The sequence below is a fragment of the Esox lucius genome, chromosome 13, assembly GCF_011004845.1.
Source record: "Esox lucius isolate fEsoLuc1 chromosome 13, fEsoLuc1.pri, whole genome shotgun sequence".
Lineage (NCBI taxonomy): Eukaryota > Metazoa > Chordata > Actinopteri > Esociformes > Esocidae > Esox > Esox lucius.
In genome coordinates this window covers 25,586,186-25,612,145 of record NC_047581.1, presented here as the reverse complement: position 1 = coordinate 25,612,145, position 25,960 = coordinate 25,586,186, and the positions used below count along the sequence as shown (strand labels likewise).

At 41.3% G+C, this 25,960-nt stretch overlaps 1 protein-coding gene across 4 annotated transcripts in view; it reads left to right on the top strand.

Annotated features, from left to right (window-relative positions):
- Positions 1-25,960, top strand: part of unc5db (unc-5 netrin receptor Db) — a 201,690-nt gene that overhangs the window by 123,652 nt on the left and 52,078 nt on the right. For all 4 annotated transcript variants that reach the window (XM_010876658.4, XM_010876659.4, XM_010876657.4 and 1 more), the window contains exons 2-4: positions 7,631-7,846; positions 21,140-21,283; positions 22,370-22,473. In XM_010876658.4, coding sequence (XP_010874960.1) covers positions 7,631-7,846; positions 21,140-21,283; positions 22,370-22,473 — 464 coding nt within the window. The remainder of the gene's footprint in view (positions 1-7,630; positions 7,847-21,139; positions 21,284-22,369; positions 22,474-25,960) is intronic.

Genomic DNA, 25,960 nt, shown 5'->3' with positions numbered 1-25,960 from the left:
TGTATACTCCACCAAGATAGCGTGACAAGCAAGGATAAAGAAAAATGGAATGCACCCTATATAGGATGTATCGATCACCTACCATCAAGTACATTCATGTAAAGACCATGAGAATAATAAGAAAACACCTGTTTCTCGTTTTCCTATACATATAAGACATGAATACATACGTCTCCTTTCTCCAATTGTTGACTTACAAAACATCTATACACCATAGATTCTTCTATTGCAGATATTCCCATCACAGAGTGTACACAGTAGTAGTAGTGTGTCAATAACTGACAGGCATATTTCTCAGTCAGTCACCAAACACAGGCACTTAAAACTTTGGAGCATGAAGAGGACTCAACAGCACCTCCATAACTAGCTGGGCAACATATATATGGAATTATATTCAGCTTGCCTCTCAAAAAGAACAGCTTTACACGTGGGTCGAGTTGTAGATGCAAACACGAAGCATGTTATTAGTTTCTAAGAAATAGCATTTCTTAATCAGCTACATTAGGTTGTCTAAAATGTTTTTTTTACAGTAAAGATTGGTCTCTGAAAATAATAGCAGCATATTTCTACTGTTAATCAGCCCCATTTAAAGACACTCTGTTATGGCTACTGTAACTGTAACACATTTTGCTATAACTGCTTATGTTTATAAAATAATGTGACACCTAATCTGGGAAAAACTTGGCTAGTTTGACCCTTTCATACTGTACACTTTAATTTCAATAAGTATACCAAGGGCAGCATGACAACAGCATTTTAGTATTTTTCTGGTCAGTTATTTTGTAGGATGTCTGGTTGTCTGGCCACAGTGTGAGTGTGCTTGCTTGTGCCTCTGTTGCTTTTTTCTTCCCCCTGGAGTTGACGGGAGGGTTTTAGAGAACAGAAAAGTCAGAGTGCAGACACCTTCCTCAATGCAAGTTCTTTCCCTCCTAGCTCATCCACTCTCCTCTTCTGAAAGCCTGTGGTTGGATTAGCCTGACACCTTAGCCTGACACTCCTGGCTTTCAAATGAAGAGGATTCCTGCTGAAATCCGAGAGGGCGCTCACCATGTAAAGCCTACACTCACACCGTCTAACAGTATTCTTCCTCGCCCTCTACCTATCTCAACACCTGTAAAAAAAAGAATCCAAAAGAAAGTCCCTAGTGATCTTCAGGGTGTGAGAATAAAAGTGTGAGTTTTAAAGGACACTGGGTCCAGAGGCAGTTGTGAAACAGTAATGTGTAACTGAGTCAGAAAGGCATGCGGACAGAAAAAGTGATGTCTAAGTGGAGTGCTGTGTTGTCTGGATATACAGGCAGACTACTTCTCCTGCTGTTCATTTACTTTCATTGTGGGAGGTGAACTGCTGCCAGGAGAGGTATAAAAAATGAATATATTTAGTGAAGGACTAATTTCACTATTTTACAACTTGAAGTTAGGCGGTTCCTCACGCAGAACCTAGTCTATGGACCAAGATAAACTGTAATCCATGGTTCCATTATCCATTATCTTTAAAGACATTACAAGCTTTAGCCACAGCAAAACATTTAGGAAATACATTTTTTCTGTGTATTTTTTTACAAGATTGTGGCCAAATCTTCTTTGACTAGTATCAAACCAAAATGTTAGTTTTTTTATCAAATTTGAAAATAGTGAAATAATCCATAATTTTGTATGGAAACACCAAATGACGGATCTGCATGAAACATAAAATGCTGCATCGATGGACAATTTTCTTTCAGATAAGAACCATAAGTAGAATTGTTGTGTGGACAAACATTCAACTGTGTGTACTGTTTCATGAATGCACATAAAACAGTTGTTTTTATTTGTCAAGACTCATTACACAGTAAGCAAGGTCTTCATATACACCTCGACCATATGGTGTTGTTTTAGCAAGAAAGTACACTACAGTACAAAAGTCTTAGGTCATCTAAGATTTTTTTTTACATCCTTTTATCTAGGCAGTAACTGTTTATTTGCTTGTAGAAACATTATTTAGCATATGGAATAAAAACTAATATGAATTGGATAAAAAGTAACAAGAATTTCTTGTTGTCTATTAGGTTACTGATATCTTGAGAGATAGCCAGAAGGAGAAATGTTAAAAAGAAATGTTAAGAAACGGGGCAGGTTGAAGGCAGAAAGACCGGTGGAAGACCAAAAAAGCTGTCTGTTTCTGAACAGTACTTAAAGGATTTCCTTATGAGAGACATAAGGAAATCCAATGAAATGCTTGCTCAGTATCCAACATTTATCTGGCACAAAATTGTAGGCATTGAGTGTAAGAAGAAGTCTTACACAAAATGGCCTTATAGGGTGTTTTGCAGCTAAGGTGTTATTCTTGCATAAAGGCCACAATCAAAAGAGATTGCAATATGTAAAAAAACATTGATTAAGGGAGACACAACATTTGGTACAAAGTCTTGTAGAGTAATGGGTCCAAATGTTTTGTTGGTTAAAAAAGACACTAATATGTCAGAAGAAGGGTTGGTGAGACATAGAGGCCTGTCTGCCACTTTCTTTGATGAATTGGTGACTGCTCTGTCATAGTCTGGGGTTGCATTTCAGCCAACGGGGGTGGGGCCTCCATGAATCGGACCTGTTTTTCCAGCACATCCCCCAAATGCTTGATTGGATTGAGAGCTGGGGAATTTGGAGGCCAGGTCAACACCTTGAACATGTTTCATTGTTGTGTTCCTCAAACCATTCCTGAACCATTTTTGCTTTGTGGCAAGGCACATTACCCTGCTGAAAGAGGCCAATGCCATCAGGAAATACCGTTGCCATGAAAGGGTGCACGTGGTCTGCAACAATGCTCAGGTAGGTGGTATGTGTCAAAGTAACGTCCACATGAATGGCAGGACCCAAGGTTTCCCAGCAGAACATTGCCCAAAGCATCACACTGCCTCCGCTAGCTTGCCTCCTTCCCATAGTGCATCCTTGTGCCATGTGTTCTCCAGGTAAGCAACGCACACGCACCCGGCCACCCACTTGAAGTAAAAGGAAAGGTGATTCATCAGACTGGGCCACCTTCTTCCATTGTTCACATGCTCATTGTAGGCACTTTTGGCAGTAGACAGGGGTCAGCATGAGCACCCTGACTGACTTTTGCACAGTACTGTATGTATCTTTTGATCAGTTTGGCTCGGATTGATGAAATTTGGCACACGTGGTCATGGATTTGAGTCTTGCTAACCCACTCTAAGATTCTACTTGCATGATTTTGGCAAAAATTGGACTAATGTTGTGTCTTAGCTATCCAGCTTTACAAAAGTACTGTTTTTGCCCCAGAAGACATTTCATTATTTCCTGGGAGCGACATGTTGTTTTCTTTTGCCTTGTTTTCATTTTCCTTTTACAACATTTGGCCGTTGAATTGATCACCTCAATAGATTGCCTTTTTATGCACTGTTCCACTTACAAAAAAATAACAGAAATGACTGAAGCCTACATTCAGAGACATAGTTCATTTAAATCTTAAGGCTGGACAAGGTCCGCTGGCTCATTGGCATTGTTTCCCTCCTCCCCATTCCCCTGAGCACAACATCAGTGCCACAGCAGACATTGCAAACCTCCCCACATACAGATAACCACCATGGCATTTATCTAGACCACCTGCTTTCACATCCATTCGGCATCCAGGCAGGCAGCACTCTGCTCAGTCAGGGGAAAAGCTTCCGCCCGCCCTCCACCGAGTGACTGGCACCAGATAGGAGAGAAGAGAGAAGCGTTTAAAAGGCAGTGTAAAAATGTACTGGCTTAATGAGGAAATAAGTGACTTATTGGCGGAAGACTCATTACCTTCATTAAGCCACATATTTACCAGCATCTGTCATGAGATGAGAGAGACACAAGCAGTCAGCCTAAAGTGCGAGAGTGAGACTCAGGGTGCTGTTTTATGAAGCATGCATTGTCACCTTGTATTAATTATCTGTTACCACTGACAGTGGTTAGTGTGTAGTTATTAAGAGGGCAGTGATCATAATTAGTAGTTTGCAAATGGATGTGAACCTTTAGCCAAGTCAAAGGATGTATACAGTATGGTTCACCAGGCTGTCAAGTCTTCCTCCTGAATTATCCCATTAGACCAGTATGGAGAACAAAGATATGTGCTACGTCATAATATCACACACTGAGTCGCTGAACATTAAGTCTGCATGGATTAATATTGCATTTAAATGCACATTTAATACATATTTAGCCACATGGATTTTATTATTTGACATATTCTCTATACAGTCTTGTAATGGAAGATGAAAATAGTTATTGCTCAACATTTAAACGAATTAACTGATCATATATATGTCTGGTTTGGGACATACAGGAAGTTGTTTTTGAAGTAAAATGCCACGTTAATTTGTAAGTCACATACTGTAGGCAATCACTTATTTGAGGCAAGAACAAAATGTCCTCCTGGAAAGCGTCAGTCTGTTGCCATTGAAAAGAGAACAAGAAAAATAACATGGAAATTAACAATCTGTCAGGAATCAATTTTACAGAGGCTGTGTCAGTATTGACCCCACTGCTTCTGTCAGGTTGGGAGTAATGAATTAATTCTACAGGTTGTAGTCCCCTTTCCCCCTCCAATCCACCTCCTGCAGCAGAGAGAACGAAAATCTCATCTTCTTCTGCTTGTGAAACAATTTTCAACTTGTCACTCAATGATCTTGGAAAGATTATAGGGTTAGAGTATCTCCCTCTCTCCTACTCTCTTCCTTCCTTGTCTTTTTCTATGTCTCTGTCCATATTCTGTGTACCTACATTACTTTAGCCAGGCTTCTCTCCATTTGGTGATGTTTTCCATGTCAGTATTTTAAAATAAGCATTAAGATTTCTATTTTCCAATCAGAGTTATTTTTCTACCAAATGGAGATGTTGCAAATAAACAGAAGTACCTAATAGACAGTATATGCACATAACATGTATTTACATTTATCATACATTTTCATGTTCTGAAGTTTGATGTGTTTCCATTGCATGTTCAAGTATACCAATAGTTTTTTCACAAAACCATTTGCATTAAATGGTCAGTGTGCCCTGTGTGGACATGGCCAATTCTCTCATGCCATGAACTGGCTTGATAAAAAAGATTGTGAGAAGGTCAAAAATACTGTTTCAGAGGCTCTGAAATCCAAGACCACCTTATGCAGAGTCCTGTACTCTGATTTGTTGTTTTGTGTTTACACTATTGTCTGTTACCTGCATGGTGAGTGCTCTATAGCCTGTGTACATTCATGTATTTATATATTAGACACAGCAATATTTGTGGGAGTTCTAGAATGTGGGACTGGATGATTTGATTTCAATGGAAAAAATGGATTTGATGGTGGGGCATAATAGCTTTCATGGGCTTTTTCAGCTCTGAATTTCTCAGCCGCATCGTCCTTTATGGGATTGAGGTTTAATTCTGGAATAAAGCCCAGTGATGGCGTCATGTTCCTGTAGATGAATCTCCCTAAACTACAGGCTTCATATGAAAAGTCCAGTCTTGGAGTCCACAATTACACCCTATGTCTTTACATCCCATATGTCTCTAGTCAAAAGTAGTACACTATAAAGGGAACACTGTGACATTTTAAAATGGTTAGCACGAACTCTTATCCACTGTGACTTTCATCAAAAAGATGGTTAGATGAGGCTGCACTGTTCTGACTTTAGTACTTTAGGGGGAAGCTTGTTCCACCATGGGGGTGCGAGAACAGAGGAGAGCTTTGACTCGGCTGAGCGGGTGCCGCCCTCCCATGGGGTGGGAGCGCCAAGAATCCTGAGTTGATGAAATAAAGTCCTTGGTTGGAATGGAGGGTTTGAGCATGGCCTGTGTCAAAGGAGGGTTAGTTCCACTGGCTACTTTGTATAAAGGCACCAGGGTAGAAGATGATATACATTTCTGGAATCACGTCTTTCTAGGAGCAGTGTGACGTGGAAGAACTTAAGAAGGTTGAACACCAGGCAGACCTGAGTTGCTGTTTGCTGAGACTATAGCCTAGTCTTCCTGCTGTCTTACTGAGTAGGCATTAATCTGCACAGTGCATGGAGCTGTTCCGGCTAATGGATTTTCATGATAAAAAGATAGCATACGCTATGCTTTCAATGTGAATTGACGCTATGAGAATTTCACGCTGGAATGCTCCCCATCTGATGTTAGTGTTAGACTTGATTATCCATGTAGTGCTGGACCAAACGTGGTGCAACATTTCCAAATCCCTAGCCTGTCCAGGTAAAGGTGACCCAACCTCAGGCTCACATAGCTTTCTGCACTCATATGGCTTCTACTGTCAGAAACACTTCAGTCCCTAAAACCAAAACCCCCTTTTCTCCAAAGATGATTTGCTTTTAGGAGCTTCCTAAGCAAACAAACAAGAAGAACCAAGTATGAACCAATCTTAGCGGAACAATCTCTGATTGGTTAAAGTTTAGGTTCCTTAAAATAAATAAATAGCTCTTATTAAGTCAAAATCAGAAGGTTCCATATCCACCACAAATGAAACCCCCACCACATGTAAGCACAAACTCTAAATTGGTCATTTGGTTTCTTCTGATTTTCTGTTTGAAACTACATCAGTCTCAGTTTACCATGCATTTGCAGTTTTCAAAGTGAGAAATATACGGTTGAGATTTTTCACCCACGCCTGTTCCTGATGTACATAAAAATGTATCTACATTTCTGTCTAATCAATTTGAGGTTTTTATGTGTAAACAAAATTGGATCTTATTGTTAATCCGAATTGTTTTTTTAAACAGCATGGCACTGCTGCTGCTGTATTTAAAGTTATTAATTGCAGTTGATGAATAGAAAAGAAACTGCACTGTGACTCCCTTTTCATTGATCTGTCTGAAAGGTTTAACAATGTTGACAATGACACTATGGTGTCAAAGACTGGTCAATGTAGATTGATTTGGTAAGGCAGTTTCGTGGTTGAGGCATTCTTACCCACAATTGCAGCTCTGCCAATTGCTTGCCAAACTGATTTGAAGGAATAACTTAGTATGAATTGTGCGCTCACACAGGGACATATTGGGCATATTGGCATCTGCACAAAGACATTAAGTGCACACAGAGGAGGGCTTGCGACGGTGATAAGAAGCATTCAGGCTCAACAGTCACAGTGCTAATCAGTCCTCTCCCAATGCCTCTGTGTTTGGTGGTGTATTCTGATTTCATTCATCCACAAATTGCCCTGAAGAGACTGATTTCGACTTGAATGGAAAGGAATTGCTCAAATTGTACGCCCTGCATTCTTCTTTTTCGACAATGTTTTCTTTCGATGAATGAGATATTCAAACATTGTCTGTGGGGAAATTACAGATTTTCAATATTAACATGGGGAGAGTGGTGAATCCGAAATCCTGCCTCAGTATGACTGTTAATCTTAGAGGCCCAAAGTACACATACTTACACGTTTGCCACTTTGAGAATCATTATTTTCGAGGTATTTTCTTTTCTATGCATCTTTTCTGTTCTTGACATATCATACTAGATGTATTCACTTTTAGTTCAAAGTTCATTTTAGATAAACTCTCATACTTATGAGTTTTGTTCTGAATATCAGTCTTCACAGTCATCCAGATTGCTTTCATCTGGGTTTTGTATTTCAAACATTTGTTTCAGTCCCAATTTTTTTTAACTAGTCTCTATTTCTTTGCAGGTGCTACAGGTGACATCCCGCCAGACTCTTTACCATCAGTCCCAGGAACCTTGCCTCACTTCCTGAAGGAACCAGAAGATGCCTACATTGTCAAGAGCAACCCAATCAAGTTGTTATGTCGCGCTGTGCCTGCTCTTCAGATCTTCTTTAAGTGTAATGGAGAATGGGTCCACCAGAATGAGCATGTGTCCCGAGAGTCCATGGATCAAAACACTGGTAAGAAACCATAGACGCATCCTACCATGTCATTCTGTTCAAATACTACTAGACCTTGGAGGTAATAAAAATGTATTACAACCGAAATTGTCAGAAGCCACCATACATTCCTCATACCCCAAACCAATTCGGCTCCATCACCCATTATATAGTATCTGTTCTACAGTTAGCTTTGGCTTGGGGTATTAGAGTACAACTTATACACTTTCATCTCAAATTTATTGAACCGGGTAAACAAAAAAACAAAACGGTTTCGGGACAGTCTGAGACCGTGGGCGTTGACATTCTCTGTGTAGTGCTTTTTGAGGAAGAACAGCACTGATAATATCTGATAATCCTGCGAATGTGTAATCGGTGAACTTTGCCTTACAGCAGCAATTTTAGCATCTTTACTGTGAACATTAACCATGGGCACGTGGAGCAGTGATAGGATTGTAGTAATCTTTTCTGTAGGGAGCTAACTCTGGGTCCAATATGAGTGAGAAAATGGACTGTAATAATTGTGCTATCTAGCAGTTTATACGTTGTTGGCAAAATGAATTCATAAGACATTTTATTATACACTGATTTTATTGTGAAAGCTGACTGAATGTTATAAGCTTTCATAAAAGAAGGTATCATTCCAGGCGCTTTGTGTGGCATTTACGTGCCTGGATCCGAGTATAGGAGACTCAAAACACACATGCACTTTACACTCACTCCAGTGCAACAGGTACCATTGACAATAGGAGGAGTATTTTACACACCCATGTCACACAAGCATTTGATATAGCTTCTCCATTAAACTTGGTAATGTCCATTATATATTGCTGCCATAACTGCTTGTCAGTATAGGCACTTATCAGTGTTATTTTATTTGTTTCCATAGACAGTTAAATATATGCAAAGAGTGAAAATTAAAAGGATTTCTTGATTACATATTCTATCCCTCGCACCAAATCTCCACAAAACTCTACAGCCCGCCCTCATAATGTCAACAGGTAATTTTCAAAGTTGTGTTGAAGTAATCATGTAGAGTGATGTAAAGGAAATGGTATGCTCAGTCCAATTAAGCCCCATCAGGCTTGTGTCAGAGAGGGACGTGCAAAGCAGATTAGGGTTCTGTTCCAAATGCCAACCTATGTCTTAGATAGGGCTCTACACTCTAACAGAGCTCGTAATACACTACAGTATTCAAGGAAAAGGGCACCATTTAGGAGGTGGCCTAGTGTAAGTTGTGTTGATGGGAGGCCTTCACTTCACTTCTGTTACCTAAAGGGATTTCCGGGAAAACAAAGCTGATGTGACACCTCGTATGAATGTGCTCTGATTAGTGGCTTCTCAAAAGGAGGAGTCTTTCTGGTATTCATGAAGGTCCCTCTGCAGGAAAGCTTGTTTAATTGCTTCGGGAAGTTCATTATTGTGTGATTGCTGTGCTGTGAAATTGTTGTGTGACTGATAATCAGGGAAAGACAGAACTTTGATTATTTCTGCTCTGTGTGAGTCAGTCAGTGCATGGGAAAAATATGAGGCAAAAGTTCACTGTTTGTCTTTTAATAGCAAACTTGCTCTATCCTTCATCCACTGCTTAGCAACAGGCAAGCTATTATTGTATTTATTTTTTAGAGCATTATCAAGCCGCAACAAAAAGTGAAGTGCATGTTGTTCTTATTTAATATTTTGTCACAATGAGATGATCACATTGGGATGTTTTAGAAATATGTTGTGGCTACATGTATCAGCTAAAAAACTATTCAGTGATTTCTTTGTAAAATGGATACCATCAGCAGAGTTCCAACCCAAGCTGTCCTTTCAGGAATGTTTGAGGAATTCAAAAAGATGAACCAAAACAAATGGCATTAACTGCACTGAATTGGCATGATAGCTGCTCTAGATTTGGATGAAATTGGTTGATTTAATGCTGGAATAGGCTACCTGTGAATCTAGAGGACTGACAACATATTGAGTAAACAAACAGGAGACATCTAAATTTCTCTAATCAAACTCAAAACTAAAGCTATTTTAACAGTACCACAATGGATAATATTGCATATTTCATAAGTGTATATATGACATTTAAACATGATGTGCTGTCCTTTTCCTTAAGGGAGTATTGTTTCTTGTAAACGTAGTCTGATGCCACTTTGAGGTCTGATGTAGGATTTGAAATCTGTTTTGATATTCATTAACTTGCTGAATACTTGTTCAGCTCATCCACATTCTCAAGGGAGTAACACTGCTCACTGAGTTCCCTCCAGACAGAGTCACTGCATTCTCACATGGTACTTAACCTAACACATTATCTACACTCACTCACTATGCAATTTCACTGATTTTAATTCAAGCACGCCCTGTGTTTGAAAATGTTGATCCTTTTCACCTTGCTCTGCCTTTAAGCTATATCCCAGAGAACAATGATTACCTTTTCTACCGTCTCTGGCACTAAACCGTTGCCAAGACTGTGAAACCAACTGGCTCTGTGTCAGGAGACCCAAGTGGATATGCAATAAAAAGAGCCTGTCTGGGATTGTCCTACTCTCACCTCACGCTCGGCCCACTGCGTAGTCAGCAAGCTCTATCAGCATTAAACTCATAACCACCAGTGATAGCAACATGCTCAATGTTGCTTTGTCCTGCTCTGTTAATGGACTGCCAAATTGTGTATTGAATTAAGCCAAACTAATCAGAGCAGCAGATCTATGAAGAATTGGATGTTATTGATTAGGACATGGGCCCGCAATGCCACCAGCACCGTGATGATAACATATCTTATTTACCAAGCAAGCTGATGAATCACAGCCACTGATAAGCAACACTACAATGTCCTTGAATCTGCCAGACTGAAACACAGGGAGGCGATGAGAGGAGAGGTTAGGAGGAGAGACTAGGAGGAGAAATGCAGGGAGGAGACGACAGGAGGAGGAAAGCAGATAGGATAGGCTAGGCTAGGAGGGGAAAGGGAAGGAGGAGAGGCTAGGACAAGGAAAGGAGAGGCTTGGAGGAGAGGAGAGGCTAGGTGGAGCAGAAGAATGAGGAGAGCAGAGGCAAGGAGGAGAGGCTAGGATGAGCAGAGGCAAAGAGGAGAGGAGAGACTAGGTGGAGCAGAAGAATGAGGAAAGCAGAGGCAAGGAGGAGAGGCTAGGATGAGCAGAGGCAAAGAGGAGAGGAGAGACTAGGAGAGAAGAGACTGACGTGGTTGGCCACAGACTATAGACCGCCAGCCAGTAATATGTGGAGAATGGACTGTCTCTAAGTGCTGGTCATGGAACTTTTCCTTTCCATTAGCCTTCCTACCTCAAAGGAAAATTGACTTTTCAGTCCCAATTTGTGTTTAAATGTCGATAAATGTCTGTTGGAATATCACTGTAGCAAATGAACCTAGAAGGCTGTCTACACCTCTGCCAAGGTATTTCTCCAAGTAGTGATTCAGTTCAGAGTGGGGTATGATGGCTAGAAATAGCCACAGACTGCTGAGCTAAGGCCTTTGAGATGAACCAGGGTCATGTCTATCAGTCAGTAATAGATTTTGTGGTAGGGTTAAAATGCCTATCTACATAATTTAACAGCATAGGGATTACTGGGAAAATCATAGTGGCCTCTGATTTACACACAGCACTGTTAGCAATAACATACGCTCTCGTTTTAAATAAGTAAATGATTAGATTGACAAGCATTCTTTCTATTTTTCATGAGACCTTTCGTTTGTGACCTATTTTATTCCCTATTATTTTCAGTGACCTACCGCATAGAGTGGAGATACTGCCTCAACACACTGGGGAAAGGCTCAGCAGGTGCCAAATCAGGAATATATATTTTTCCCCAGGTTGGGTGTACAGTATGTTGGAAACGGATCCACTCATTCCCATATGTCTGAATATGTCTGAGACTAGCAAACCATTGTTTGTCTTAGTTAGGTCTCTAATGGCTCGACTCCCTTTTTGGTGCGCTACATTTGAAGTGCACTGTATAGAGAATAAGGTTTCTGTTGGGACAAATGCGCCCACTCTTCAAAGTGAAGGAGGTGGGATCTGCAAGGACAGGTCCTTGTTCGTGATAACTAGAGATTCTAAAGCAGCCTGTTTGCTATGTGAGAGGGAGTCGTATGTACCAAGGACTAACTATTCACCAAGGTTTGTTCTGAGGGAAGCACATATGACGTAACGAAAGGAATTCTTTGATGCTGTGAAAATTTATTATTCTTACCACCTACCATCTTTTATGTTTTTAATGAAGCTACTTAAAATCGCCTTCTTTCTCAAGGATAAATAGTTGATGTGCCTGAGGAAATCACATACAAATAGGCCCCATATAGACCCATATATTCCACACTCAATTCCAATGGATTTGAGAAAAATTGCTGACCTTTCTTGTTGAGTGTGTGCATAGTGAATGTTATCGTTGGCGTGCAGTGAGCAGACAAAGCCACTGGCTCTCTCCCACATAGATTGGAGGCAAATGTAGAGTGGCAGGTCCAGACAGGCCTGTGCTCTTTGGGGGAGAAGAGGCCTGAGAATAGCAGATAAACAACCCTGGTCTTCCCTGAAACAAACACACAAACACCACACAATTCACAAAACACAGACATACACTGAAACACACAACAAAACAACACCCAACAGATTCCTTGTCATTGTCTTTCTCCCCTCCGCCCTTGTTCACTAACCAGAGTGACATGGATAGAAAATCATAGCAAGATTATGTCCCTGACTTAATATACAATGACAATGAATACAATGTTATGTTTTAACATTAATGTGTGCTCCCGTTTTTCTTGTTACTCTTTAAGCTACTACTATTTCTAGTTAATAATCAATGGCCCCAGCAAAAATAACCCATATCGGCAAGCATATTTCATTTTAAAATCCAGTCATTTTCAGTTTAACATCCCAACTGTATTTCATGGATCAGAGTAGGGTTACAAGATAATTGTTTTAGGAATTTCTGATAATTGTTTTAGGGATTTTGAGAAAGACAGGGTATGTATCGAACATAAACACTGCAACCTTAGTTAGTATACAGAATGGCACTACCAGCAACAATTTCTTTTGTTGCTTTCACATCCAGTCCCTTCGGATCACTGGAGGAGTGTAAATGGGGGAAAATGGAAGGGAGCATATTCCTGGAATGAGACAGAGCCCCTGGAGCAAAGAGTCCAGGCCAGAGGAATACCATTAGCTTGGAACCCAAAAAAAAAAAACAGGCAGAAAACCGTCATTGAAATAGGTAGCCAACAGACAACAAGCAGGCAGAAAACTGGCAGGGACACTATGCCTTGTCTCAGCGGGGGCCTCTGCCTAACCTCACACTCAACCCTCCTATATCACGAGAGTTGCAATGCTTTTGCCATTCTGTAATGGGCACTAAAGCGGGGATTTATGTTATCTTTGTCCCAGGGTTCCTTTGTGACACACTTAATAGGGTTGTTAACTGAATGTGCCCTGACAATACAATATAGTACACCTCACCGTACCATATGCTATCTGAAACAGAATAGGTTCCTTATGGAGGATATAACTCTGTCTCTCTATCTGTTTTGGTCTCACTACAGGTATCAGCTAGTCAGCTGTCTTTGCTTTGTTTTGTAAATGTTTATTTAATTTGTATTATTACCGAACAGAGAACTTTAATTTAACTTTGCATGTTTTGATGACCGAGTCATCTGTTTTGGCCTCCATGCCAGACAGCACTGGGTGTATTGAGGCCTGTGTTCTTTTTGTACAATACATTTTAATGGTTGGGTAGGTGCTAAAACCATTCCATATCTACCGAGTGCACCTTGAGGTCTGTCAGATGGCTAAATTCACCTGACATCCGTCTTTGCTGGACAGTGACACTGTTTACATCTTCAAACAGTACACTCTCTGTCAATTCCCTTCAAAGTCTCTCAGAACAGCTAGGATGGACTGCTGCCCATTTCATCTGGACATGATGGACATACTGGATAGTTGGAGCTCCCTATTATCACCTGTCTTGACTGGGTTTTTGAGTTAAGGTTTCATGGCCACTAAATTGCTAGCTTGTGCCAGGGACTGGCAGAATGGCTGTAATGCAACAAGGTTATCCAACCAGTTCAAGTTAATGCATTGCTACTTGTTTTGTGCTTGTATCCATACTGAACAGCTTTTCCTATACATTAAGGCTGTGTTTCTTAATCCTGGTCCTCGGGACCCAAAGGGGTGCATGTTTTTGTTTTTGCCCTAGTGCTCACACACCTGATTCAAATGTTGCCGTACCACATACACACTTGATTGACTTAATCAACCCATCATCGAGTCTTTAATTTGAATCAGCTGTGTGAGTGCTAGGGCAAAAACAAAATTGCATACCCATTTTGGTCCACAGGACCAGGATTAAGAAACACTGCATTAAGGCATTGTACACTTCAGCTGAGGACAACACTCTCTAGCAAACAAACAAACATAGCGGGGCTGAATTCTATATACTAACCAGTCATCTAGTGCCCACTTTAATCAGTATTACATTTCATTCTTACTTTATGTAGTCACAGATGGAGAGAAAACCCACTTGCCGAGTCTGAACTATATTTCCTATATTTCCAGTGAGTGGATGCACTGAGGAAAGTCTGAGTTTAGAAAATATACATGGTAATTGAAATGTTATTGTTACAAAACTGTATTAAATGATTCATATATTTAAGTCAAAACATTTTCCCTGGAGTGAAAATATTTAGAGTAAATTTTGGAGTAAATTAGAATTTTGTAAATTTCTCAGATTAATATATTACCTTGCGGAAATTCAAAATGCTGAAATCTACTTGTAAAGGGCATATATCCCACAGAGAAATACTGTTTTCCCCCACTTCCTTGGTCTGTCACAGGATATGACACTTGTTCAGCTAAAAACTTTTTATTCAAGAAATCACTTTTCACAAATGAAATGAATGCATGTTTGTGCTGTAGCACATCAACCACCCTGTTGTAATTCCAGAACACTGTAGGTATACTTTCTGATTATCTAGGCTTATAATACCATGGCTCCAAATCAGCTATTAGTTGAATGTGTTGTTTTTGTCTGACTTTAGATTTGATTTTAGGAAGCATTACTTTTGATATATTTATTTTTGTTTAGAGGAAGAGAGGAGTTGGCTGTGTCAGTGTTGTTGGCCTCTAATTCAGACAAACAGTGGGCATTGGGCCTAATTGATGTGTCAGGCAAATGCCTCATCTGGATATAGCAGACCCTCTCTGCATAGACAAAGACAAAATGGTTCATTATCAATCAAAAAGCATGTCCCCAAATGTAGGAAAACCATGTGCCAAGCAGTCTTTAGTCTAGCAGCATTGAAGCGCTTGTGTGTGCACGCACACATATGCCCCGTCATTGTTTTGTGTTTAAAAATAAGCAGTGCCAGCCTTTTGTGATCCTTCTTCCTGTTTGGTTGTTTTTGGGTCATTACCTGTTGTTAGCTGAAGATTGGGGAAATGAGCTGGACTGAGTTTGACATTAATGTGATAATGCTGTTTCTTCAGGGGCAACTGTCATTTCCTCAATCTGATCAAAGTTTCTACATTACTCTCGGGTGGCTTAGTTGACTGTGTGGAATCTTTAGTATTCTAATTGTATTATGACTATATGAATGTATGTTTCATGAGAAGTTAAACGTGCCAAGATAATGAGAACAACAGAAACATCTGTGTTTAGATTCACTCTCAGTAGGTCACGCTCTGCCAACCTCAGGAATGTGGAATGTTTACATTGATCATCTGGCATGGGGGTTCTCGTGGAAACGTTATCTGTGAAGTCTGGACACTCCCTTTAATGTATAGGCTAGTTAGCAACCATCTTTACAGTGAGAAGGTACTGGAATGTTCATCTGATGACATCTGTGCTACATACTTCCAATAAAACTGAACAAACTTCAACTCCCTCAATCCCTCAACATATTTGTTCACTATACATAACAGCTAAATTCTTACAACTGGGATAAACCGTCTTAACACCAGATCAAATATAACAAATCAGAACTCTTTAACGAGGTGGATATTGTTAATGAATATTTTGCGGTAAGATATGGTAAGATATATCACCCTATGCTGTGATTTCTCTGTGTTCAAAATGTATATTAAGCAGCTAGCTTTCCACACACATTTTCTTTGCTAACCCTGAACCCTTTAGTGTGTCCCCTGTGCACCGCTTTAGCAGGAGGCAGAGACACGTGCTTTGACAGAGACCAGCAACTGTCTCTTTGAGGGTGGGATGTTGTGTTCAAGGCCGTGAGCAGGCACAGAGAAGACATCAACATGCTAGCACACTGTGCAGGCGGAGAAGCAGTGGAAATGACGTGCGGCTCAGTCAAAAGGCTTCTTTCCAAATGCACCGCAGGGAAGACCCAGACCCGCAGGAGAGTAGGAGGCAGGCATAGATGGGAACAGTGGTGGTTTGAAATACTACAGATAACATTTTATATTATGAATGTCTAAGCCAACGCTAGCCTTTTGCCGCTATACAGATATTTCTTTGTTCCAGATTTCACATGCTTTATCAATAGGATATAAGCCTTCTGAAATTAAAATACAAAACGTTACTTTCCAATTAATACAAGCTTTTTGGGAATCTTGCATGCATTCTTCCAGTACATACTTGTAGGTTGTTTCCTAATCCTTGGCAGACACATGCAGCTGTTGCATTAGTTAGTTGGTTTGCATCATCTGTGGGCTCTGGAAAAATCTAGTGCGATGTATAGGATGCCGTTTGGGACTCGTCCTCATTTGATCATCTCTGGCAAAAAGATCTGTTGGTTGGTTGACAGATCAGAAGTGGGATGCTGGCTGTCCTTATGCTCTTCCTCCTGTCCATCTCAATAAGCTGAGCCATGGCAAGGCAACATACAGTAGAGAAGCCATGGGGGGAACAGATTAGCCTTGCTTTGTCCCTTCCAACTAGGCTCACACACGCATAGGCCCTGGACGTCCGTTTCTTCTCTGCAAGGAATCTGGATCAGGGTACCTCCTTTGGGTCTACTGTAGGTCCCAGGAAGTGAAGCGTTAAAGAAAGATTTTGAAACTACTGGCTTAGATACTTTTGATACTGATTATTTGGTAGAGAGTATCCAACCATGGATTTCTGTTTTCTACAACATTTCACCTCCTCCTCTGGGTGATGGCCCCTCTGCTCCAGGAACTCTCCATTACGGTTGACAACTCTGTTGTACCTGTCTCCCATAATGCAAAGATACATGGTCTGACCCTGACATCAAGGCAGTGACTTCTGCACGTTCATGCACGGCCACATTCGTTGCGAAAGTCCTTATCTCATGCAGGAAATGGCGTAAGTACATATCCAGGCCCTCGTTGTCTCATGCCTGGACTACGGCAACTCACCGTTGGTAGGGCTCCCCGCATGATCCACCAAATCCCAGCAACTTATTCAGAATTCTGCAGCCCACCTGGTGTTCAACCTTCCAATGTCACCACACTCCCTACACTCCACTGGCTTCTAGTTGAATCTACTACAAAACCATGGTGCCTGCCTACTGAGCAGCACGGGGAACTGCCTCTCCTTCCCTTGAAGCTAGAACAGCAGAGTCTCTGCCCACTGTCCAAAAACATCTAAAACGCTACCTTTTTAAAGAGTATCTAAAATAAGTCTCCAGCCCCCCCGTCACTCTCATCCCTCTCCGCCGTTGCCTTTGTATACCAATGCTGGCAATTCCTCGTATTATTCATTTTATTTTTTCTTCCCTTCCTTCTGGCTCTCACTTTGCTGATAGCAACTTCGTTGAGTAAGGTGTACTTACTAATATTGTATTGTGTGGTTGTCCCGTCTGGCTGTCTTCAGACGAATGCACAAACTTTAAGTTACTCAGGTGTCTGCCAAATGACTTAAAAGGACAAGTCTGTTAAATTATTTCTAAACACTGTCAAAAATAAATATATATATATCTTGTTTTCAGGTTAGAAATCTAACCATCCTTAATATAAGAGGTACATTTTTCTTAAACTAAAGTTATATTAGATAATACTGCTTGGTTTTAGAAGATATGCCTTGAATATCAAGTAATCTGTCTTATTCCATGGGAAGATTATTTTACTTATTTTAAGCAAATATGTGCTCAGATATAGTTACATTTTCTTATTTTGTTAAGACATTTCTTGCAGTGAGGAACTAGTCTGCTAAATGACTTTAAAAGTCTAGTCTATTACCTAAAAAGACTAGTCTGCTAAATGATTTCTAAAGGGCTAGTCTGCTAAATGACTTAAAAGGACTAGTCTGCTAAATAATTTCAAAGAACTAGTCTGCTAATTGATAAACATTTTTATTGTTTTAAAGGGCGCATCTGCTAAATTACTGAAATGTAGAGAACAACAATGCAATGGAGGATTTCTGTTTAAGACTTCAGGCAAGGCTCACCCACCACCCTAACTTTAATTCCTATTTCATGCTTTTCAGCCAATAGCCATGGCCCAATTCTTTCTTTTTATAACTGCTTTTGGATGGCTTTGTCACTTGGAAAGCCACTTAGATAAAAAAAAAAAAGAGTAGTGTGGAAGAAATCAAAAAGTTTAATGTCCTGTCGACAGTGTTCTGCCTGTAAATAGAGGTGACACATGACAAAGTACCAAAGCTCTGGTCTGTCTCTTAGGTAAAGCACCTGTCGTGGACAGTTAGACCTCAAGGAAATGTTCCTCTCCACCACTACATAGAGAAGGACCTGCTAGCTTCCATTAGCATATTACCCACAGTGTTTCTTTTTGGGTTGATTATGTGCCGTCATTAGTCATGATTTTCTCTCCTGTCTCTTCACCCCATACACTGTCAATTGCCTTATCTCTGCAGGGGAATTATGAATTATGTTTGTGTCTCACTACACATTGTGACTGTGAAGTGCTGGTTGGCTGTAGTGATTTTGGTTTATCTCCAGCGGCATGCTCCATGTGGCATGCTGTATAAATGGAGAACTTTTACACAATCTACATCTCCATAAGGATATAATCATGTCTACAGAGATGTCCTTTAATAAACAGTTTTTATCCTGAGTTTCAACAAAACCGTTCAGCTGAATTTGAATTTGTTTAGAGGACAGCAGGTGACCAAGTTCCAACAACAATTTTGCTCTAATGTCTGTTTGGAGACTTAAAAGGCAGCCAGATGTATATGTTAGCATCATTCATAGACTAGTCTGTCCTCAGAGCCTGTGCTTATATAGCTCATTTGGCTGTGGGTGCTGAGTTTTCCTAGATAGCTGTCCATGAAAGTGTCTCTTGAATCTTTTCCTGTATTTTCACCTAGAGGTAATGGCATTAATCCACCCATCCATGGTTTGGGGTGCTATTTAGTGTGGAGTTTAATTGTTGTTTATTCAGGACTCTGAAATGCAGTGCATGCTGTGCCTTTGGTGTGTTGTTGTAATTTCCCGACAAGCATGTCAGATTAGGCTGAAAATGTAGTTGTGTGCAGGAGATGAGAAGGGGAGGCGTGTTGTTAGTCTTAGGGTATGTCCAAAATGGCACTCTATTTCCAATATAGTGCACTACCTTCCAACATAGTAGTGTATTGCTTTTGAAGATAGTAGTGTATCTTATAGGGAATAGGGTGGCATTGTAAAGCAAAGATTGGTATTTTTCTGTCCAAAGCCCTACACATTGCATCTTTTCTTTAATCCTGCATTTGGGAAGCCTGCAGGCTATCGAAGCTCTGAAAAGGAGGAAAGAAAACACCCATGACAGGTCCCTAAGCCCATGACTCAGATTAAAAATTGAAGCCTTTACCAATTCAGAACTATGTGACAGCTCTGCAAAGATTTCAGCTAGGGAGTTTTGCGCTGCGCAGCTAAGAGGATTTCAGAATCGGGAGAGTCTATTTGTACAGACACACTTTAATGTGCTTGTTCTAAAAATGTGCTGCGTATGAGCGTTTGCATTGTGGGATCTGTGCTTGTGTCACTATGGTATATGTATTATCACAAACCGAGTGGTGGAGCTCTACATGCTGATTGGCTGAAAGCTGTCATATATTAAACCATAAACCACAGAAATCACACATAAAATATGCTTACTGTTCTAATTACTTTGTTTGTAATACCGGTAAGGTACTGTGTGGGTTTATGATATGCAGTGCTGCTTGAAAGTATATGAATCCTTTGTGCAATTATAAATTTATTTAGTGTTCACCATGAAATTTCTATTTAATCAGGACCATTTTGTATTTAGGAAAGCTTTTGGGCAGTACTTTGATAATAGCGACAAAAAACCTGATCAATATGGTGTTGCAAAACAAACCATGCAGAGAGGAAAGGAGATCTCAGAGTATATAAGAAAGAGGAAAGTGAGAGCACATCAGTCTGGCGAAGACTATACAACCATAAAATGATTTGAGCTCCATCAGTCCATTGTGAGGCAAATAATGTTCAAAAATATCCCCAAGAGCCACAAGAAAAATTATAAATCAGGTAAATGCCAACCACAACATTAATATCTGGACTTTTGCAGACCCCCCTTGTTACATCTCAGGTTACTTTGCATACTTCTACAATAAGAACACTGATTCGAAATGGAATTCATGGGAGGGTTGCTAGGAAAGCGTCTGCTGTCAAAAAAGTATGAAACTGCTTATTGTAACCTTGCCTGAGACCACCTAGATAAACCTATCTGGAACTATATTTTCCGGACAGATGAGTCCACAATAGTCATTTTTGGTCACAATCAAAATTGCTTTGTTTGGCAAAAACCCAACACTTCCTACTATGAAAAGAACTTTCCCAACAATCAGGCATTGTGGTGGGAATTTCAAGATCTGTGCATGGCCAAAATACCACAGCTAAGTGCTTTAACCAGGCACTACTCATTTAGCAATGGTATATTGTCCATGCACCACGCCCCCTCTGGCCTTATTCCTTGGTTATTCTACCAAGGTACTGTACATACTAGAGTTTTCTTGTTAAGCAAGTCTTGTGTGAAGCTTGTTAGTGGCGAGGATGTTGCTCTAGGCAGCGCTTTTTCTTGTTAGCAGTATTTGAAATCAGACACAACATAGAATCCCAGAAGAGGGTCCTGTGAGGCTCTTTAATCTGTGATCCATTTTCAATACTCAGCGTAAAGGGAGACGGGAATAGCATTAAGAACAAACTGATTAGAACAGTGTCACCTCACCCTATAATGTGTCATTTTTAAAGCTTGGGAAACCATCGATCCTTACTACAGGAAGTCTTTCAGAATATTTCATCAAATCCCATCCCCCTCCCCTGAGCAGCAGAGGTCCCGTAAATGTTCCTCGTACATTGTTAGTATAGTATTTCTAAATATTGCTTGATCCGTACAGTAACACCACTTAATGGCTGTTTCATTCCCCCATCAGGTCTGAAGGTGCGTGAGGTACTGATCAACGTGTCCCGGCAGCAGGTGGAGGACTTCCACGGTCCAGAGGATTACTGGTGTCTGTGTGTGGCCTGGAGCCACCTGGGTACCTCCAAGAGCCGCAAAGCCACTGTCCACATAGCATGTGAGTTTCCTACATAACTGTAGCACCTTTTGAATATCCTGTTCTTGGAGACCTAAAGGGGTGCACAAATTTGTTTTTGCTTTAGACCTTCCATACTTATTTCAACAAATCAAATCATCGACTCATCATCAAGCCTTTAGCTTAATCTGGTGTCTTAAGACTCAGGCACACATAGATGATTGGTTTGAGCTCAGATACGAGAGGAATTAGCACCTTGTCCCAATTAGCTGTTGTCCCTTTTACAATGATTACTTCATAGAAGAGAGCGCTGTGTAGAAGATCAGTTTGTGAGCAGGCAAGAAATCTTCTTGCTATTGACTTTTACTAGCAATTTCTTATATTTTCTGATTAGCTCAGAGCTAGCAACTAGCAGTTCAACAAGACAAGACTGTAAGCATGACACGCTAGTTGTGGGTTGTCATCGAAACACAGCATGACGGGAGTCAGCAATCGGATGGAAGACGAACGCCAAGTGGTTTGCAAGGCCTACAATCACTGCAGTGTGACACAGCCTTTAGTGCAACAGCCAGAACAAAAGCATGCTCTCCTTTTAGATCCTCAGAACCACCAATATTGGAAAACACTACCCTCCAAAAGTTGAACGCGTGTCCCTGTACTCCCTCATTTGGAGAGATGCCATGATTTTACGAGTGAAATTGCCGGGGTTAATATTTCTAAGCCAATTAATCTCCTTATATTTCTGTGTTAGTACCAGAGTCTCAAATAACAGCTAATGGCCAAAACTGCACTGCATGAGTCAATGAATTGAAAGCAAATGTGCAACCAAGAGAAAAAAACTAAAACAGCATGTTCCACGCTACAGTATACCTACCATAAAGTTTCACGGGGACATTATACATGAATACATGTACTCATTCACCAGGGCACTCTGTCCTCCAAATGACCTTGGGAACCAGCAGACAGGAAAGGGGACCACCGCATGGTTCCCAAGGTTGATGCTGTGTCTATATCAAGGGCAGGGCAAGGCAGGGAGAGTGGCAGTGGCAAGTGCTGTTAGTGATGGTGAGATTGAGGGCAGGCTGGACATGGCACGGACTGACAGCGGGGTGTTATCTCCTCACACAGACCTGAGGAAGAACTTCGAGCAGGACCCCCAGGGAAAGGAGGTGCCAATCAAAGGGATGATCGTGCTGCACTGCCGCCCCCCAGAGGGAGTGCCTACGGCGGAGGTAAGACCCCAGCTCCTCGCCCCTTCACACATAACACCCCTCGGACAGGATGAGGCCTCTGTGCAGGAAGACACCCCAGGCTGTTGAGAGATTGGACTTGTTTCCTTTAAAGATTATTTCATCCCTGACTGTTCCATGTCAGTGGTACTCATACACTATTCTGTGATTTTTTTTAATGATGAATTTTGTTGTTGTTGTTGATGTTGTTGTTGTTGTCATCAGATGCACCTCTAAAAACAAAGCTGTGTGGCCTGGAGTAGCCCAGGAGTCCGAGCGGCTGCCTGAAGCACAGATGTACGCTGCAACATGGCTTTGAATCCATCCCAATGCTCTTTCAGCAAAAGCTTCTCTATCTTTCTATATTCAATAAAAGCATGAAAAGGCCTGAAAATATATCTTAGAAAAATAGGGAATAAGAAAGCTCTGCAGTGTCGGTGTGGGTTTGAGTGGATTGTTGCTGTGGGCAACCTGTGTGTTATGAATGATTCAGCATGGAGAGTATGGCGGGGTTATGCCAGCCTGGTGTGTGTCTTAAATGGCACCCAACTGCCCATGTAGTGCACTTCTTTCAGTCCAAACCTTGTGGTCCTTGGTCCAAACTAGTGCACTCGCCCCCCTTGGTCAAAACTGGGGAACAGGGTGTCATTTAGTTGGCAGTCCTGGTCCCCTTGAATTAAAACACAGTGGGGGCTTAGAAATAGGAGGATCCCGAATAACAGCCCAGAATCTCCCCTCCAGGCTTTTGTCAACACAGATGAGCCCAGCTAAAAGAGACAGAATGAATAATGTAGAACACAGAGCAGGCATTCACACATTCCAACTTACAGTGCCCACCTACTCTGCTTGAAATATTAAGATTGCAACTCCAATTGTTCTGGTGGTGTGTGGTTTCTGGGAGCCTTTGGCAGGCAGGATGGCTGGCTTCTGCTCTTTCTTGGTCCCCTTGAAGCTGTAGAGTGTGAGTTGGTGGTTTGGCTACACTGTAAACATTCCTCTGGAGGAACGTTTTCGGAAACGTATTTGGTCAGCAATGATGTCGAAGCAAGCTAATGAGACTTGAGTGAGTCAGAATTGGATCAATTTTGCATCATTGTGGCTGAGACTACTTATATAAGTCTGTGCCTGACACTTTGGGAGAAGCTGAGTGTGTCTCCTAGCTCTGGAACAGTAAGAGAAGCGTAGCTCTCGAGTTATTGCGCTGCTCTCAACTTGGCTCATCTCACTTTTCTCTCCAAATTTGTTCAGGCACACATTTTCAAGTGAGGCAGTTTTGAAAGTTGTTTGGAAAACAAGCCGGTTGGCATTTATTTCACATTTCAGTACGCTCCCCAGACCCTATTTATTTAACATTTAGATATCTGCAGACATTGCAAATGTGCTGGAGTAAAGAGCAAGCAAAGTGTCCTATTTACATATTTTTTTAGTGTTGACTTTACTGATAGCTACTTCACTTAGTAGTTACTATTAATGCATTGTGAGTTTGTCACACCTAGCTTTCTTAATGAATGCACTAACTGACTACCAACAATGATAGTAATTCATTACTCAAGACGTGCTGTTTGAGCTAAGTTAACTAAATAAAAATGTGTGAGAAAGAATTGACTATGGTATTTTGGAGGTCTTTTTTTTATTCATTGTGACACATCTACTCTTGTATTACAGAAGTATTGGATTTATGAGTGGTTGAATAAGAAGTGTGAATACGGTTTAAGTTTCTAAACATTTTGAAGTGAGCCACCATCGGTGTACTTTCAAGCTGCATAATGAGTCCCATTCCAGGATTATCTGAAAGGAAAGTGTGAAATGAACAGCCAAATTACAATCCACCACACTTAATTTATGGAAATAAAATGAAAGACCCAGTGAGATGGAATGCGCTGAACCCACTCAGAAATGGGAACTGGGGCCATGACACAGAGAACTAGTAAATTTCCGGCCTCAAATTGCACCCTATTCCCCACTGTCTAACAATATTGACCAGGGCCTGGGTTGCACTGAGCCAGCTGGGATGCAGTCACACAAGGTGATCACGCAAGGGTTTCTAATGGAATTTGTCACAAATGAACAGATCAAGAAAAGCATTCGAAATCACAGAGGGGATAACAGTGACATGCTGCTGTGTATTACTGCTTTCGACTAATTGAGCTAATCGAATGTAAACTGAACAAAAGGCACCAAAGACAGCTTGTTATAATCCGTGTTATTCCATTGTGGTGAACAAAACGGCTATCGCATTCCACATATAATTTCCTTACTTTAAAGTTCTGCCAAGTTACACAGACTTGTCGCTGCTCACGTCGGCCAAAGGTAATAAATGTAAATGGGTGAGGCTATGATTTTCTCATGGGAAATGTACTCTATACTTGTATAGCTGCTAAGTAAAATATAGCTGTCCGATAGCACCACCCCACCTGTGCCCTCATGTGTCTCCTTCTAATTCCTAAGCCCTGCTCCCTCTGTTCTGTCCGTCACAGTTCGGAGCGAGCACTCCAAGACAGCAAATGATGAGCGTAATCATTAAGCCAAGCAATTACATTCCCCAGCCGAGTCAGGCAGTGCCCACTGCTCCCTCTATTTATTTCCCTAAGATAAGACAGATCTGGGTGGAACGGTATTGTGCTGCTGCCATGCTGCTCAGGGGAGGAGAGGTGGCATTTTGGGAAGCAACAGGGAGGCGGGCGGGCTACACAGCCCTGCTTTGTGTTCCCTATCTTTTTTTGATTAACCTCCCGAGCGGCGAACACAGCAGCGGTGAAGATAGCTATGACACCACCTTGCCTTTCTCTGTGCATCTGCTTGAATGTATGTATGCCAGGGTTCACAAAGATATCAACACACAAAGGGCGCACGAAAGTTCAAAGCCTTATGATTTGGCTCAATCTGTGGGCGCGCGCTCGTGTGCCGAGGACTCACACACTTGGCGGCGGTATTGGAAACACAGTGTTCAGTGGGACTCCATGGCATCTCCCTGGGGCTTGTCTGTCAGAGTTGTTTAATCCATGTAATTGTCTTGATGAGATATACAGCAATTAGAAAAGTTGTCCCACCCGTACTGTCACAGGCCCTGCCACAGGCATCCCAGCGCCTTCTGTGGCACTTTAGCATAGACTGGCTGAAGGAAAGCACTCAGAACTCCGTTACAAATGTTACCCTATTTGATAGGCTGTGGTCACTAGTGATGCACTAATAGGGAATAGTGTGCCATTTAGGACACATCCTGTGATCGCCTCAGAGAATCAGCCATGACACGATGACTCAACATTTCTGTGCTGTTACCTGTTCAGGCCCTGTAGTGCATCACCTTGAAACTAGCGTGAGAGCCCGGGAGAGTAAGAATGACACAGTCATCCAGTAGTGTCACTGGAGTCAGTGTCAGCCAGAAAAGAAAAGCTGCACACTCTCATGGCTCCATTGCAATACATGTATCAGTATTTTCACTGCTGTCCTGTGTCAGCAGGACCCCCCCCCCCCCCCCTAGGTCTCTCTC